The sequence below is a fragment of the Leucopleurus acutus genome (assembly GCF_964270905.1).
Source record: "Leucopleurus acutus genome assembly, chromosome: 11".
Classification (NCBI taxonomy): domain Eukaryota; kingdom Metazoa; phylum Chordata; class Mammalia; order Artiodactyla; family Delphinidae; genus Leucopleurus; species Leucopleurus acutus.
In genome coordinates, this window is record NC_139152.1 from 42,588,774 (window position 1) to 42,605,695 (window position 16,922).

Consider the following 16,922-nt stretch of genomic DNA (forward strand, 5'->3'; position numbering starts at 1 on the left):
GTGGGGATATAGATAATAAATAAGTAAGAGAACAGTTATTATAAAATGCAAGGACTTCCCTGGCAGTCCAGTGGTTAAGACTTTGCTTTTCAGTGCAGGGGGGGCGGGTTCAATCCCTGGTCGGGGAGCTAAGATCCCACGTGCCTCGCTGCCAAAAAGCCAGAAACGTAAAAAAAAAAAAAAACAAACAGAAGCAATATTGTAACAAATTCAATAAAGACTTTAAAAATGGTCCACATCAAATAAATAAATAAAATGCACAGTGTTGTGAGAAAAAAATCAACTGAAGGGCCACGACAGAATATAATGGAGGCCTGGGCTGGGGGGTCTCCTTTAACAGAGTCGTGGGAGAAGCCTCATTACGGCGGGTCTATTTGAGTGGATGAGAAGGAGGCAGAAGGCTGGGGAAAGGAATCCTGGGAAAGCAAATGAGGCCCTAAAAGCAGGAAACATTTGTGCGGCCAGGTCACTGCCGTGGCCTCTCCCGCTGCGGAGCACAGGCTCCGGACGCGCAGGCTCAGCGGCCATGGCTCACGGGCCCAGCCGCTCCGCGGCATGTGGGATCCTCCCGGACCGGGGCACGAACCCGTGTCCCCTGCACCGGCAGGCGGACTCTCAACCACTGCGCCACCAGGGAAGCCCTGAAAGGCATTTTTTAAGTCAGTCAACCATAGGAGTTTTGTTGCAAGTCCAATGAGAAGCTAGTGAGAGATTTTAAGTTGGAGAGTGATGTGAACCATTTATGTTTTTAAATAATCACACTTGCTGCTTTGTGGAGACTGCACTGGATGAGGGCAAGAGAGGAAGCAGGAAGACCAGTCGGGAGACCCTTCTAGAAGTCCAAAAGGGAAGATGCTGGTGGCTTAGTTAGAGGAGGGTCACAGAAATGGAATGAAGTGGCTGAATTCAAGGAAGACTCCACAGGACCTGCAGTGGATTCGATGGGGGATGAGGGAGAGCGGTGAGCGGGAATGACCCTCAGATTTCTGGCTTAGAGACTGGATAAATAATTGCGGTGAGAGAAGAGCGAGTTGGGAGAGGGGCAGAGGACTTGCTTTGGACTTGCTGAGCTTTTAGATGCTTATGCGTCATCCAGGAGCGATATCAAACAAGCAACCCAGGAGTTCAGAGGAAAGATACAGGCTGGAGAAGAAAACACTTGGGAAACTGAAGTACCTAGATAATATGTGAGCAGTAGGAATAGATGGTAGATGAGCTCTCCAAGGGAGGAAGAAGAGATTAAGAGAAGAAATGGCCAGCAAATGAAACTAAGAAGGAGCAGCTGGAGAGGTAGGAAGACACCCAGAGACGTGTGATGGCACAGACACAAAGAGGAGAGTGGCAGTTTTAGAAAACTCTTGGTGAGGGAATGTTGACCTTGGTCTTTAGCCATGCTCCTGATACCCTGATAGAGCAGCAGCAGAGAGCTGGCCAGTATTCCAGCAAAGAAAACAGGGTGGCAGCTCCCACAGTCTGCTGGGGAAGGTTTTCATGACGCCTCTTCTGTCTTCCTCCCTCCCTCCCCACCCAGAACAAAATCCAAGGTATCGTCTTTGATTTTGTCACTCAACAAGCCTTTGACATTGTTATCATGATGCTCATCTGCCTTAACATGGTGACAATGATGGTGGAGACAGATACTCAGAGCAAGCAGATGGAGAACATTCTCTACTGGATTAACCTGGTCTTTGTCATCTTCTTCACCTGTGAGTGTGTGCTCAAAATGTTTGCCTTGAGGCACTACTACTTCACCATTGGCTGGAACATCTTCGACTTCGTGGTGGTCATCCTCTCCATTGTGGGTGAGTGGGGCAGGCGAGGACGGGAAAGGGACCTGACTGGCCCTGAGGATGGGATTCCGGGGAGTGCAACGAACGACACAGGGCTGAAGGGCGGGCGGGTTACTCTCGGGTTACGCCCAGGGCGGGCGGCCCCCAAGTCAACTTGTGGGCCCGCCCCAAATCCCTGATATGGGCCAGCAAGTTTCTATGAGTCTTCACAGTAGTCTCGGGTTGTAAATTTTGTGGCTGAAGAGGGGGAAAAGATTAGATTTGGTTCTTGCTTTCAAAGAGTTTACATTCTAACAGGTAAGGTAAAAGAAATATATTTTAAAATCTGGCTACAGTAGCAGTATAAAGTGGAAAAAGGCCTGGTAAGAGATTGTTAAGTTGGACATTAATGAGGAACATTATGGTGGTGGCAGCACTTCTGCTGATGGCAATGCTCATTTACTAAGATTTTATGGTGCCAAGTAGTTGGAGAGTTTCTTCACTTGTGTTGTCTCATTTGATCCTTACGACAGCCCAGGAAGCAAGGTATGTTACTATCTTTGCTGTGAAGATGTTCAGGGTCACTCAGTTAGGAGGTGGCAGAGGCAGAACTCAAGCTGGTTTTTAACAGTGACTGTGTGGCATTTGCTTCAGCCTAAGGGCCTGGAAGGGCTCATGTCCTGGCAGGCAGTGGAAATGCTGTCCTATTGATCGCCCTCCCCCAAATTTCCTTGCCTTCCTAAAAGGCATCTCGAATGGTGAAACACTACCTTGGTTCCAGGTGGGTTTGACTGACTTACGCTAGCAGGGGTAGAGTGCCCGAGACCCAGGGAACCAGCTCCAGAGCTGGTTTAGCAAGGTGGTGACCACGGCCACCAGAAGGCAGCTGCGCTCCCACTTTCTAGTTCTGTCCTCCAGAGCAGCGTGTCCAAAAATGTGTTGACTGATCTCATACATTTCTCCCCAAGAAAAGAATCCCATGATGAAATTACTTTGGGCAACACTGTACAATACACTGAATTTCCCTTTGGAGGGTCACAAGGCACATTAGCCTACGGGAGGCTCTTGAAAGTCTTGGAGTAAAGAATTCTGTTTAATACATCATCCCACCTTTATTCAATCACAACACCCTGTTTTCAAGTAATAATAATGTTTCTAAGAGTTTAATGGAACATACTATGTGCTGGTCACCATTCTAAGTGCTTTACATGTTTTAATTCATGTAACCCTCACAACAGCCCTGTAAGTACCATGAAGAACAAAGGCACAGAGCAGTTACCGAGACATGCAACTGGTAAGCGGGCAAGCCCAGCCCCCGGCCTCAGTTCCGCACTCCTAACCTCCCACAAAACACACTTGGGACCATGCTACCCTTGTCCACGTTTCTTAAACTTTTTCTGCCCACCCATCACTAAGTGGGATGGAAAACCCACAGACGAAACCATGCCCCCTATTCGCAGATGGTACTTGAAAATAAGGAGGAAGAAGAGTTTCTTCTGATAATTGGGATTGTTTTAAATGTCATTAATCTGTTCAGAAACAAAAGCTAGAAAAAATCTTTTTAAATTAAGAGGAGTTTGGGTAAAACTCTCCCTGGAACCTCCTGGAGGACCCCTTAAATGTTGATCCCACTGCCTGGATTGCTGTCTGCCCATCTCTCTCCCCTTTTCTCTGGGCACAAATACACATCATCCTACAGAACCTTACTGAGGCATCATCTCCTCTCTGAAGCCTTAGTTGCCCACCATGTACGGAATGCAAGTATTACGTACATTACCTGACTTCTTGTGGTCACTGGTAATGACTTAATTGAGAAGTGAAAAGAGGAGAGCTGAGAAATTATCTTGAGTCCTGGCTGAGGTAAAGATTTTCTTGAAAGCTGAAAGTTAAGATTCATAGCTTAAAACCTTAAAACCTGCAGTTCACTACCCCAATATTTATGAATCCTTATGGTTGGAAGATATTTCTTTATTTAAATGAAGATGTGCTCACACTGTCTTGTGGGGGCCTCGACAGCAAGAGAAGACCCTGAAGGAAGAGCACGTGGTGTCACTGCCATGCCTTCAGCTGTCATCTCCCAACCTTTTCATCTCCTCTTCCTTCTGCGGCCCCTCACTGGGCTCCCGTTATCGCTCTTTAGTTTTAAAGGCAAGTGGTCTGGTGGAAGTGGACCCCTGGATGAATGTAAACAGAAGGCGGCCCTCTGATGTGCGTGTTTCACCCTCTACTTTTGTTTTTTTGTTTTGTTTTTTTTTTTTTTGGCGGTACCCGGGCCTCTCACTGCCGTGGCCTCTCCCGTTGCGGAGCACGGGCTCCGGACGCGCAGGCTCAGCGGCCATGGCTCACGGGCCCAGCCGCTCCGCGGCATGCGGGATCCTCCCGGACCGGGGCACGAACCCGTGTCCCCTGCATCGGCAGGCGGACTCTCAACCACTGTGCCACCAGGGAAGCCCCACCCTCTACTTTTATATCCTATTAACGTCTGGACATTTTTACCTGGTGATACTGGGTTTTGATGGATGGCTTTAAACACAAAAATCTAGAAGCTCTTGAGTTGAAAACTCAAGGGAGTTGAGGACCTCCCGAGAGGTCCCTTTAGTTTGTAGGCTAGTTTGGTAAGGTAGGAACATGGGGCAATGACAACCAAAAATATCTTTCCAGAGCCAGGAAGAAGATGCCCTGAGAATTAGCGGCATTAGCGGACTAAGGCTTCACAGCCATTGGGTAGTGAAGTTACGGGGCGGAGCCAGGACTTCTCATTCACTGTTTGTGGATGTGGTAATTTGATAGCATTTTGGAGAAGAATCCGTAACACCTCAGAAAGTTATGCACGGACAAATCTGGGGGAAAAAAACGAATTTAACACCAGAGATCAATCTCACAAACATAATGTTACGTCTCAAAAGCAAGTTAGAGATCTAGAAAGAGAGATACGGCATAATTCCTTAAACATAGTAGGCTGCTACCTATATATTATTTATGGGTTCGTACATAGCAAAATTATGAAGACACTGGGGTGATACATGTCATCTGCAGGATAGTGGTTGCTTCTGGGGGTGATGAGTGGAAGGAAATTTTGTATCTGGGTGTCAGGTACCTAGGTGTCCATTTTCTTGTTTTCTCGGCTTCTCTATATGTTTGAGACATGCGATTTTCTTTTGAGAAAGTTTTTTATTGTGAGGGTTCAGATGGAATAGCAAGGCACTCATTCTGTAAAGTCCTTTGAAGTTAAGGGTTCCATAGTGCCAGGCGACATACGTAAAGAGAAAGGGCATCTCCGGGCTCAGTAACACGTCTTCTGTTCCTCTTCTTAGGAATGTTCCTGGCTGATATAATTGAGAAATACTTTGTTTCCCCAACCCTATTCCGAGTCATCCGATTGGCCCGTATTGGGCGCATCCTGCGTCTGATCAAAGGCGCCAAAGGGATTCGTACCCTGCTCTTTGCCTTAATGATGTCCTTGCCTGCTCTGTTCAACATCGGCCTTCTGCTCTTCCTGGTCATGTTCATCTTCTCCATCTTTGGGATGTCCAATTTTGCGTATGTAAAGCACGAGGCTGGCATTGATGACATGTTCAACTTTGAGACGTTTGGCAACAGCATGATCTGCCTATTTCAGATCACAACCTCGGCCGGCTGGGATGGCCTGCTGCTGCCCATCCTAAACCGCCCCCCCGACTGCAGTCTGGATAAGGAACACCCAGGGAGTGGCTTTAAAGGAGACTGCGGGAACCCCTCGGTGGGCATCTTCTTCTTTGTGAGCTACATCATCATCTCCTTCCTGATCGTGGTGAACATGTACATTGCCATCATCTTGGAGAACTTCAGCGTAGCCACGGAGGAAAGCGCAGACCCTCTGAGTGAGGATGACTTTGAGACCTTCTACGAGATCTGGGAGAAGTTCGACCCCGATGCCACCCAGTTCATCGAGTACAGTAAGCTGGCGGACTTTGCAGACGCCTTGGAGCATCCTCTCCGGGTGCCCAAGCCCAACACCATCGAGCTCATCGCCATGGACCTGCCAATGGTCAGCGGGGATCGCATCCACTGCTTGGACATCCTTTTTGCCTTCACCAAGCGGGTCCTGGGAGATAGCGGAGAGTTGGACATCCTCCGGCAGCAGATGGAGGAGAGGTTCGTGGCATCCAATCCTTCCAAAATGTCTTACGAGCCAATCACGACCACGCTGCGGCGCAAGCAGGAAGAGGTGTCAGCGGTGGTCCTGCAGCGCGCCTACCGGGGACATTTAGCAAGGCGGGGCTTCGTTTGCAAAAAGACAACTTCCAATAAGCTGGAGAATGGAGGCGCCCACCGGGAGAAGAAAGAGAGTACCCCGTCTACAGCCTCCCTCCCATCCTATGACAGTGTAACTAAACCCGAGAAGGAGAAACAGCAACGGGCAGAGGAAGGAAGAAGGGAAAGAGCCAGAAGACAAAAAGAGGTCAGAGAATCCAAGTGTTAGAGGGAAGCAAAAACTAAACACTGTACAGATTTAAAACTCGCAAGTGAAAGATTGTTTACAAACTTCCTGAATATTATCAATGCAGAACAGCTGTGGAGACACTTTAACCCGAAGATCTATACCAAACGTAGTCTGCTTACCATGTAACACGGTTGCATCTTGAGCAGTGACCTGCCAAGGGCCAAGGACCCTGCTCCCTGGACTCACAGATTTTTCTAATGCTTGGGCAGGTGGTTACTGCATGTTCCACATCAGTCAATGCAACTTAGGACAAAACTAACAGGATACAAAAACAGAGGCGAGGCTGCCGGGACCAGTGTATTTCCGTTGCAGCCAAATGGATTTTATTTTTTCATTCTGTTGATTCTCAGAAGCAGAAAGCATTAATTTAAAAGTTTGTTTGTTCATGCAAACTCTATTTGCATTCTCACGTTAGTTAGGCTAAGCAGCAAAAAGAAAAAAACACACACACTCACATTTAGCCCATGTCATTTAATTGTCAGTTTCTTTGACATAAGCCGCATCTTCTCCACATGGGCTTCACGTGGTTTGGAGATGGGTGGGGGAAAACAATCAGGTTTCTTCAGGCTGAGGAGGACTTGCTCAGGCCAATTCCAAACATTGTGCTCGTTCAATGCGTAGAAATGATTTGCATGATGGCATGCCGTGATCAGAAGTCATGCATGAGAACCATACACCACAGGACACTACTAATCCTGTCCCCTGCACTGGGTCAGCCTTTGGACAGGACCCAGCCCTGCACCGTTCACTGTATTTGGAGGAAAAAAATGGTAAGCGTTCCATACCCGCTGCAATTCTTTCTGAATTCTTAGAAGTCTTTCGTACACCTTCCGGGTAGGGAAACATAACCAACCAATTGACTACCACCACCAACAAAAAACAAACCCAGTCCAGCAAGCAGATGGATCCGTTGTGTGTATATGTTTAACAGACATCTCTAACATACAGCCATTGTTGCACATTTTGAAAGATGAACTATTTAATGCTGCTCTCTGTGTCCCATACATGGGGAGATTTTGATCTCAAATGGCTTGTATTAACGTCACTGTAAAACCAAATCCTAGGGCTAAAAACAAAAATCAAAAAAATTTTTTTCATTTCTGTCTTGCAATATTTATGATGATTGTTTAGCCTTCATACTGGAGAACTGACTGTTTTGGGGGTAGAGATAAAAGTGCTATTCAAAGTAGCATGGCATCTCTAGAGGGTCATTTGGGGGAACTTAAAACAACCTTTCGTTGGGGGTAAAGGGGTGCTCACTTCATCAGTATCACGTTCTTCTGCATCGTGGCTTTCTCTGGGCTTGGGTCCATGTGGAGAGGGGTTCAGATATTCTGAACAGGCCTCTCTTCTACAGAGGGGTTGTCACAAGCTGACACACTGCACGGTTCCTCTTGCCTCCATCACATTTTTCCACCAAGCAGGGCTTCCTTTACCCACAGAGGTGGGTGAGGGCCACAGCAGTGGAGCTACAGCTGTGCTTTCTTTCGTTTATTATTAGAGTAGTCACTGGTGGGACCTCAGTAGAGACGGGGCCGCCTCTGAACCGAGCCCACTTGGTTTCTTTATTGCATTGGTTCTCACGAGAAAGCGACTTAATATGAATTCTTAAGAAGTTCCAGCTTCCCCCAGCACATTCTCTCGGCCAGTTTTGCCATCTGCTTAGGGACCTGCCCATTGTCATTGGAGGGTGGCTTTGCGGGGGAGTGTCATAGCTTCCGTCTGTCTCCCGCTTCAGGGAAGGCAGTTTTTAGTCCAGGGGTTTCTCATCTGATGACTAGATTTCAGAGCTAAGATGCTGCAGCTGAATGTGTCAGGAAGTCGATACAAAGAGTGAGGAGAGACTTCAGCATGCAAACCAAATCAAAATAAATTCTTCCTGAACCATAGAATGGAGGGAGAAAACCCACAATCAGACACACCAATCTGCCTTGCAGTAGAAGCACTTTGGATGTCATTTCACAGTCCACCTGACTAGTTTTGCGTAGAACAAACCACAGCAAGTCAGTAAGCAGAGCTTTCTATCTTGTCGGACCATTAGAAACTCTGTCCAGCTTTCATAAGCCTGCTTCTGCGGCACCATCCGTAGTACTTTTTGTACTACGCCTGATACCAGGTTGGGAAGGCGTTTTTCTCGGTGACCCTGCTAACTGCTAGGATGGATGTATAGTAACGTGTACAGGCTACATCGTAAACAGCACAAAACAAGCTGACGTGTGGTTATTCTTTTTAAGAGAATTATAAATACTGTAATATATCATTTTATTTTATTGGCATGCCTTTTTGTAAATACAAATTATTAACTTATTAAATAGGAAATGGCTTCTGGCTTACGCCATTGTCATGTTTATTTTTATTTTTTATACTTTTCTTTCTTCTTAGAACTTAGATGCTGTCAGCCAATGTACATCCCCAAACCAGACAGACAGACAAAAAATTTTTTATTGCTAATGGTCTTTTCCAAAACAACAAAAAATATATATATTTTTGTTCCAATGTGCAATAAATTCTAACCACTTCTATGCAAGATTTGGCTAAACTTCATAATCGTTCTTGTTCTTAGGTCTTGAGATGGGCAACAGAACTATAAGATCCCGCTCCGTCCTCTAAGTGCTCATGCTAGTGATGTCATTAAGCTACTAGAGCATATTAATGAGATTTTTCTGAGCTCTGACCCTTTTCCTCCCCCAGACCCTGGTCCCCACCCAGCGGGTTATCTCCTCAGTGACACACACGGGCCTTGGTATCTGACACCCATCGGCCAGCTTCATAGGGAAGAAGCCACCTCCACTCTATTTGAAGTTTCACTTTTTTTTTTTTTTTTAACTTTTCCCACCTTCTTTCCCCTCACCCATCGCCCCTCTACCCACCCACTCGCTCACGCACTCTCGCCCTCTCCCGCCCTGCTCCACACTTCTTTGGTAGTAAGTGACACCATCACCAGCAGTTTACACCCGCAGTTAACAGGCATTGAACTCAAAGAGGCAGTGATGACGTTCTTGTACGTCTTCACCGAGTGGGTAAGTGGCAACGCTTTGCCAAATATTAACGAAGCCAATCAAAAAGCAGCGGCAGCCACAGTATCACTGCACATATATATATATAGATATATAAATACAATATAAATATTTATTTTTTGTAGCCAGGTCCTTGGTGCAGTATTTATACTCCACAATCCACCTTTAAAAAAGGACAAAAAGCAAAAAGACGTGTGATGCTGTTAATTTAAAACGCAGAGCCAAAGCCACTGAGCAGCAGCTGACACGGTTGCTGGTTTGTGTGTGAAAAACACTTTCCCCTCTTCTTTCCTTAACCTCCACATTGCTTAGGATGAGGAGACTCTGTAATTTAAAGCAGAGGGCGAGCGCAGGATAAACTTCCCAAGTCGGCGGACCTGCTCCCATCCCTCTCCGAATGAGCCACTCTTGGCATCAGAAGTTGACTGAGGAGAGATTAACAGGAACTCCCAGTCAAAGCCCCTGGAACGACAGTGCCCAGAGTTCTTTTCTTTTTCGCCGCAACCAATGTAAGCTTGTAAAAGACCAATAGTGAAGACTAGTGTATTAGTGAACGCATGGAGGCCAGCACTGCTCTAAACGAGACGTGATAAAAAGTACATTACTACTATAAGCCAAAAGGAAACAAAATAAAAATGACCCTTTTTACTGTACAAGGGAAGCCTGTCTTGGTGTGCGTTTGTTGCTTGACTCTCCCAATTTTTGATTCCTGGGAGGGGTCTGGAAATTGGGACTTCAGCACATTTGGGGAAAGGAGGGGGAATGGAAGGGAGAGAAATCAGAGGGTTTCCTGCAAAGTTCTGGCTAAAAAGTAGGGATTGGAGAGAAAAGCAAGGTCCTGTCCGTCCCCCCACCCAGATCCCCAGTCACCCATTGCATGTGGCATTCCTCCCACTACGGGGCCAGTGCTTCAAGGCCCATGAAACCCCTTCCTCATCGGTCCCCCCAGCAGAGCCCCCAGAGAGGCTGTCAGCCAGCCCAGCTGGGCTGGCCTTCCTTCTGCCTTTTTCACATTTTTTAAGGAAAAAAACCATCCCAACGCCCCAAAGCTCGGGCGAGCACGATGCCCAGCGCCTCCCCTCTGCTAGCTAATGCTGGGCCTTGCCCTCCATCAGCCCCAGGGACAAACCAGCGGACTAGGGCTGCTCTCATTCGCATTCGGCAGGGAAGGGGGGCGCCCTCCCCTTCCCTCACCCTGCCCAGCTTTGGGGACATCCCTCTCTAGGCCGTGTCTCCCAGTCCAGGAACACTCAGGAGGGTTCTGAAGTGCCCACTCTAGTCCGCTCCAGTAGCTCCACTCTGGAGAGAGATGGCTGGTAGGTCAGTCTCCATCCCCCCCCCCCCCCCGCCCCGCCTCCAGGCCTGCTGTGGAGGTGAGATCGCCATATGGGTTATGACTTTGTGACTTGAGTCTTGGGCATCTTCTGTGACGATGCCTCTTTATTTTCTCAGATGTTGCCCAAAGTTTTGCAAAAAGCTTCGTTCATTTTCAGGTACCCCCACCCCCTAAAGAATCGGCTGCAACTAGCCAGCCAGGGGGACGTCAGGAGAGAAGAAGAAGTCTGGGTTGGGAGGGGCCCGAGGTTTGCACAGTCTGTGCTGTGGCTCAGCATTGTGCTTTCTTGGATTGCCCTTCCAAGAGCACCAAGATTTCCTCCGTCAAAACACTCCTGAGGCACCCCTACCCCTGCCCCCCACTGCTGTTTGCTGTACATAGAGGCTAAGTGGGGTGGGGTGGGCGGGTGTGCACGTGTGGTGTGTGTGTGTGTGTGTGAAGAATGTATATAGGTAAAGGGGAGCGTGGTCCAGTGGTTCCAGAAAAGGGACAGAACTCCTGTGTTCCATCCCCAGCTCGACCACTGACTCGCTGTGTGGCCTTGGGCAAGTCACTTAACCTCTCTGTGCCTCAGTTTCCCCATCTGTAAAATGGGGATAATAATACTGACCTACCTCACAGGGGTGTTGTGAGGCTTTAACTAAATGTTTTGTAAAGTGTTTTTGAGATACAGAGGCAAAGGCACTAGGGAAGGGCAAAGTATTATTTGGACTTATGGAAGATGAAATGGTACCATAAATGCTGCTATTCTGAGAGCCATTTTAAACTGCACTGCTCCAACCACCCCCGCTTCTCATCACCAGGACAGCAGGTCGAGAAAATGTCTTTCCTTTCACTTGCTTCTGGGGTTTGTGATTATTCCAGATACTTAATTTTGTTCCCTTGCTGTATCTCCTTCCCTCACCCCCTCGACTTGTTCCCTGTTCCGTTTATGCGGAAATGGCAGAAATGCTTGAGAAATGAGAATGTATAAGAGGATCGGAAGTTTATAGTCTGAAATTTCAATTTTACTTTGTACTGTACATCTTTTTACTTTAGAATTTGCAATAAAGGGTTACGTCAATCTTGTTTTCAACTCTCTTCTTGGACTGGCCTGTCATTCTGTCATTACTCTCACACCGGAGCCCCTCAGCCCAGGGTAGCGGGGGAGTCAAGCACTCCCACCCAGCAGGACCCCACAGCTGTCCTCTCCCCTTCCTCTGGCAGGGGCACAGTCTGAGTAGGATCTGTGTGAGGGCTCACCCAGGCTCAGCTCCTCTGATGGGCGGGCGGTGCCCCAGACACTCAGGTGGGTGGGAAAAATTTGAGGCTCCAGGTGGAGCTTCCGGAGGCCTTGCCTGACTGGAGAGAGCAGCATCTTGGAGGCAGCAGGCCCTGGCAGTGGGCACACCTCTAGCTGTGCCGCCCCCAGCCCACTCCAGCAGGGCCTCGGAATAAACAGAAGTTCTGCACCTTGTTCCAGTCCCCATCCCGTTTCTCCAGCTCCCTTACTGCTCACGGATCATTCCCTCTGGAGCTCAAACTTTTGGCTCAGGCAGCTCTGGATGCAAACGCCTGACTATGCCACTAACTAGTTGTGGCCAGTTTCCTTATGTGTAATTGAGATAATACCTTATAATCTTGGGTTTTGAGGATTATATCAAATAATGTATGTAACTGCTTAGCCTAGGGCCTGACACACAGTTAGTTAGTGCTCAATAAATGGTAGCTCTTAGTGGAAGAATAAGTGCGAGACAAAGAAGGAACTAAAGCTGACAGCAATTGGGAGGGTCTGCCCTCCCCGGTAGACTGGCACCCGAGCCCTCCTCTTCCACTGGCTGCCCCTCTGGCTACGCCAGTCATTTCCAACCAACAAACCGATCGCTCCCACTTTTACGTATTTCGTAACTTTTATAATATGTCAAAGGCAGCACGCCACCAGGATTGTGCTCCCATTTCACAGCCGGGGACACAGAGGCGACGGGGTATCTGGCCCACCTGCAGCCCAGGCCCCCGGGGATGCGAGGGGCTCTGCAGTCAATAGTGGCTCCTCTTCCCCGCAGCCGGCCACCCCGGAGGGCCGCAGCAGGGGAGGGGCAGGCGGCCAGAGGCTGTGGGGCCGCGCCCCGTCGCCGTCGCCGCCCGTGATCCACGGCGTGAGCAGGATGAGCAGCGCCCCGGCGCCCAGCGCCCCACCGAGGCCGGTGAGGAAGCCGAGCGCCAGCGGCCCGGCCCAGCCCGTGGGGCTCCGCTCGTACGGAGCCTGGGGCAGTCGCTCCACGATCAGCTCCAGCTCGTCCCAGTTGGGCTCGCGGGCCGAGGAGCGGCGGGGGCGCAGGGCCGGGGCCGGGATGGGGGCAGCGGGGGCGCCGGCTGGGGGTAGGTAGCTCCGCCCGAACTTGCGCAGCTGCAGCGTCGCCTGCTGGTGGAGGCTCTTGCCCAGCTCCCGGGCCACGTCCGGGCGGCCGCTGCGCCGCAGGGCCCGGGCCACGCGGTCCCACGACAAGGACGGGGCCTCGGCAGCCAGCCAGGCCGCCAGTCCCTCCCGGCAGCCGTCGGACACGTACGCGGGCTCGGCCGCCCGGCCGGCCGGCTCCCCCGCCGCCTCGCGCCGCCGCCGCCGCCCCGCCGCCGCCGACGTGGGCACCGGCTTGGGCCGTGCCAGCCGGTCCTCCGAAAGCCTGGCCAGCTCGGCCTCGACGTCCGGCTCCGGCGCCTTCAGGAGCGACTGGAAGTGGCCGCACTCCTCCGGAGTCAGCAGCTCTGCCAGGCGGACGGCCGCGTGAGGGCCCATGGCGTCCACGGCCCCCGCCGGAGCCAGCGCCCAGCCCCAGAGCGCCAGGGCCAGGGCCCCAGCCGGAGCCCGCGCAGCCATCGCCAGGCGGTGACCACAATCCACCGATTGTGGGGGGAGGAGCTTCGAATGCCCGCGGATGGGGGAGGGGCGCCAACACCCACGGATGGTGGCAGGGATGAGGTTCCTACATCCGGGGACTGGGGGCGGGAGGAGGGGGACACCCAGGGACGGGAAGGGGGGCCCTCCGACACAGGCAACTTGTCGGAGGAGGATCTGCTAACATCCAGAAACTAGGCATTAAGCGGGGAGGGTCTCACAAAACCTGGGGATTGGAGTGAGAGTTTCCCAATACCCAGGGATTGGGGGGGGGGACTCAGTCCCCCAGGAGGCAAGGATCCCGGGCCCTTAAACTGAAATGCCTGCCCGAGACCTCCGGGCTGTCCCACTAATGTCTCAAACTTAGCAAGTCTCCCACATCTCTTCTAACCCATTTACCGCCCCTCACACTCCACCAGAAGCCCTAGACCCCTTGCTCTCCTTTACTTCCGACATGCAATCAAGTCCCACATTCTCTTATTACCTACTAAATACAAAACATGTATAGACTCTACCATTTCCCGTCCTCCCACGGGTGCATCCAAACCCTCCTCCTCCGTTTGGATAAGGTAAGCTCCTCCTCAGGTCCCCCACCCTCAGGGACGGAACTGGCTTCCCTTCCCCAAGCAAGCTTGGACTGCACTCTGCTCTGCCTCAGTCACTCCCCAGCTGACAGGTCCCTTCTGGGACGCCCTCCCTGCCCCCACACACCCTTTTGCCTGTCTCTCCATTAGGCACCCCTCCTATGTACTCCCACAGCACGCTGCCGCTCTGCCTGTTTACTGTCTGTCTCCGGCATTAGAGTGTAAGGTCCATCTATTGTCCCCATAGCAACTAGTGCATAATAGTGTTCAGTAAAGATTTGTTGAATCCGTGGGTAAACTTAACTTGCAAATCAGTCCCTGTCCACCAGCCACTAACCCCCTCCCGGCCCCACACACGCAGGCTTCATCGTGGAGCCTCAGCTCCTCACAGGGCATGGAAGGTCCTCCTAGTGCAGCGGTGCAGTTCCATGATTCCTGCCACTTCTCCCCACTCCTGCCCTCACTTTATGCTCTTGTAACAAGTCACAGGTATGGTACAGTTTCCAGCCTCCATAGCTTTGTCAGGCTGTACCCACCCAATCCTGTCCAGGAAGTTTTTCTGACCCATCACTACCACTACCACCACGAGTCAGAATCTTTTCTGGGCATTCCTGAGATAGCCTACGCATCCTCCATCGGGACACTTATCTGGAAAGTAACTAATTCGAGGATTTAGTCAACATATACTCAGTGTCTTCTATGTGTACCAAATACTGTGCCAGATGTGAGAACATAAAAATTTTGACACGGTCCCTCCTCAAGCAGCTTTATCCAGTTGTATTTTCAAATGATCCATTCTTGAGCTTTTCCCACCCTGTACTGTGGGCTCTCCAGAATGGTGGCTGTGCTTAACCATTTCTGTATCCTCAGTACTACGGGGTGTCTGCACAGAGTAGGTGTGTCATAAACCAACTAGAGTGCGAGGGGGTGTCAGGACCTCCAAGGGCCAAGAGGGTTGGGGTCGGTGAGCCCTGGGGCAATGCCCTAGAGCCCCCATGTCCAGGTGCACCAGCTGTTTCTCTTGGAGGGGGAACTGCTTTGCAGGGTCTGGCCTTGGGCTTGCTTTGCCTCCTACAAGTCCTGGGTACGCCCTTAGGCTGAGCCCGAGGACGCCAGGGGGCCTACGTCCCTTGCGCTCTGGTGCATTTTCAGTAATTTTGCTCAGCGCATTCAAGACCTCAGGAAGTTGTGGGTCAAAACCTCTCATGGGCATCTCCATATAGCTTTTTCAGCAAGATGTTCCTTCCTAGTTTTCTGTGTCCCAGTTTATGATGAGCTGTCAGAGTTTGGGGATTGACAGACAGATGGTGGCAGACAAAGGATCCCATGTGACCTGAAAGACTGGAACACACTGTGTCCACACCCTGCCCTCTGTCCACTTTCCTTCCGTCCAAGGATGGAATACAAGTACGATCCTAGCTCTGGCCAGCAAGGGCTGCTCTCCAGGTTCTGAGTGAAACTTCCTCTTCAGCCCCCCTTTCCTCCATGCATACATCTATTCATTCATTCACTCATTCAACAAACATATGAGCCCTTCTTTATCCCTCAGGATTCAGAGCTCTGGGGATATAAGTCAGCCCCAATTCTGAGCCTCTAAGAGCTCAGAATTGCAGGCTTTTCATCTGGTGGCCTCACTGCCCAGCACATGGCGGGCCCTTGCCGTGCCAGTGAGTTAACAGGAGTCCCACAGTCATGTTTTGCTGAAGGAAAAGAAACACCCACAGAGCCACACCCATGGCTCCAGCAGACCTGGAAGCCCAAGCATTCCCCAGAGGGCTCCCCACATCCTGCTGCCCCCAAGAAATCCTCTGGAAACCACGTATCATCGTTTTAATACTGTGTAATACTTTCTTTTAAAATACAGTCTTTTCTGAGGTAGACAGACCAAACTGCAGAGCATCGTCAAACAGGAGATAAATACGTCCATGTACAACACGCATCAAAATGAGGTAGAAATGGTTACAGCTGGAGGAGAGGACCCCAACCCCAATCTGGGCAGAGAAAGAAGAGGGCCAGCTTGCCCTCCCCCCATCCCTGCCCCTGGATTCTTTGGTATGCCCCCCCAAACATTGCCAGAGCTGGACCTGCCCTTCCCCACCCGCCTCAGTGCCCATGAGGTAGGTGCTATCGACTGGAGGCTGTCTCCTTGTGCAAAGCTCCCCAAGGCCAGGAGAGGAGGCAGTGGGGGCCCTGGGTCCTGGTCAGTGAGCTCTTCCCCCAACCCCCAGAGCTGCCTGCCTCTTGAAGGGAAGGCTGGGATCCCAACCCCACCTCCCCAATGCCCTCCACCCCCTCCATACACATATACACACCTGAGAGAACCTGCTCACTCCCTGCTCCCCGCAAGGGCCTTTCAGAGCCAAGACCCTGCACCCACTGCTTCTGAGGCACCAAAGCCCTGCAATCAGCCAGCTCCAAGGAGTGGAAGGCCAGGGACCAAGGGGGGAAAGGGGGGAAAACAGAGCAGCTTTCCTTTTAGCACTCCTAAGCCAGCACAGGCCCTTAGCACCTTGGCACCTGAAATGTCCCCCACGGACTTCCTTCCAGCTAGTAGTGGGAGGTGGTACAGAGACTGCAGGAGCTGTAAGGGTGGCAAGGAACAGAAAAGGCGGCTAGGGTGGGAGAAAGAGTTGGGGTGACAGCTTGTCCCCCCCACCTTTGGACCAAAGGTCAGAGCTGTGAAATGGGCTCCCTGAGGGGGAGGGGCGAACTGCCAAAGCCCCATCAAAGGAGAGCTGGTGGGAAGAAGAATATGGTTCTCACGAGGAAGGGTGCCCAAGCCTGGGCTTCCGGGGGAAAGTCTGGGTGGGACTGAGAATAAACCCCCAATGTTTATTCAGGGGAACACAGCCTGCCCATCT

The 16,922-nt window shown here is 50.8% G+C and overlaps 2 protein-coding genes across 2 annotated transcripts in view; one reads left to right on the forward strand and one right to left on the reverse strand.

The window, feature by feature from the left end:
• Window positions 1-7,113, forward strand: part of SCN8A (sodium voltage-gated channel alpha subunit 8) — a 113,650-nt gene extending 106,537 nt beyond the window's left edge. Inside the window, exons 25-26 of the mRNA XM_082850585.1 lie at window positions 1,532-1,802; window positions 5,084-7,113. Of these exons, the coding sequence (XP_082706711.1) occupies window positions 1,532-1,802; window positions 5,084-6,231 (1,419 nt within the window). The 3' untranslated portion in view covers window positions 6,232-7,113. The remainder of the gene's footprint in view (window positions 1-1,531; window positions 1,803-5,083) is intronic.
• Window positions 7,114-12,541: 5,428 nt separating this feature from the next.
• On the reverse strand, window positions 12,542-13,459 carry TMDD1 (transmembrane and death domain 1; the record flags this gene model as incomplete). Its single annotated transcript, XM_082849951.1, has 1 exon — window positions 12,542-13,459. One exon carries the CDS (start codon window positions 13,457-13,459, stop codon window positions 12,542-12,544), a length of 918 nt encoding a protein of 305 aa, XP_082706077.1.
• Window positions 13,460-16,922: the final 3,463 nt, after the last annotated feature.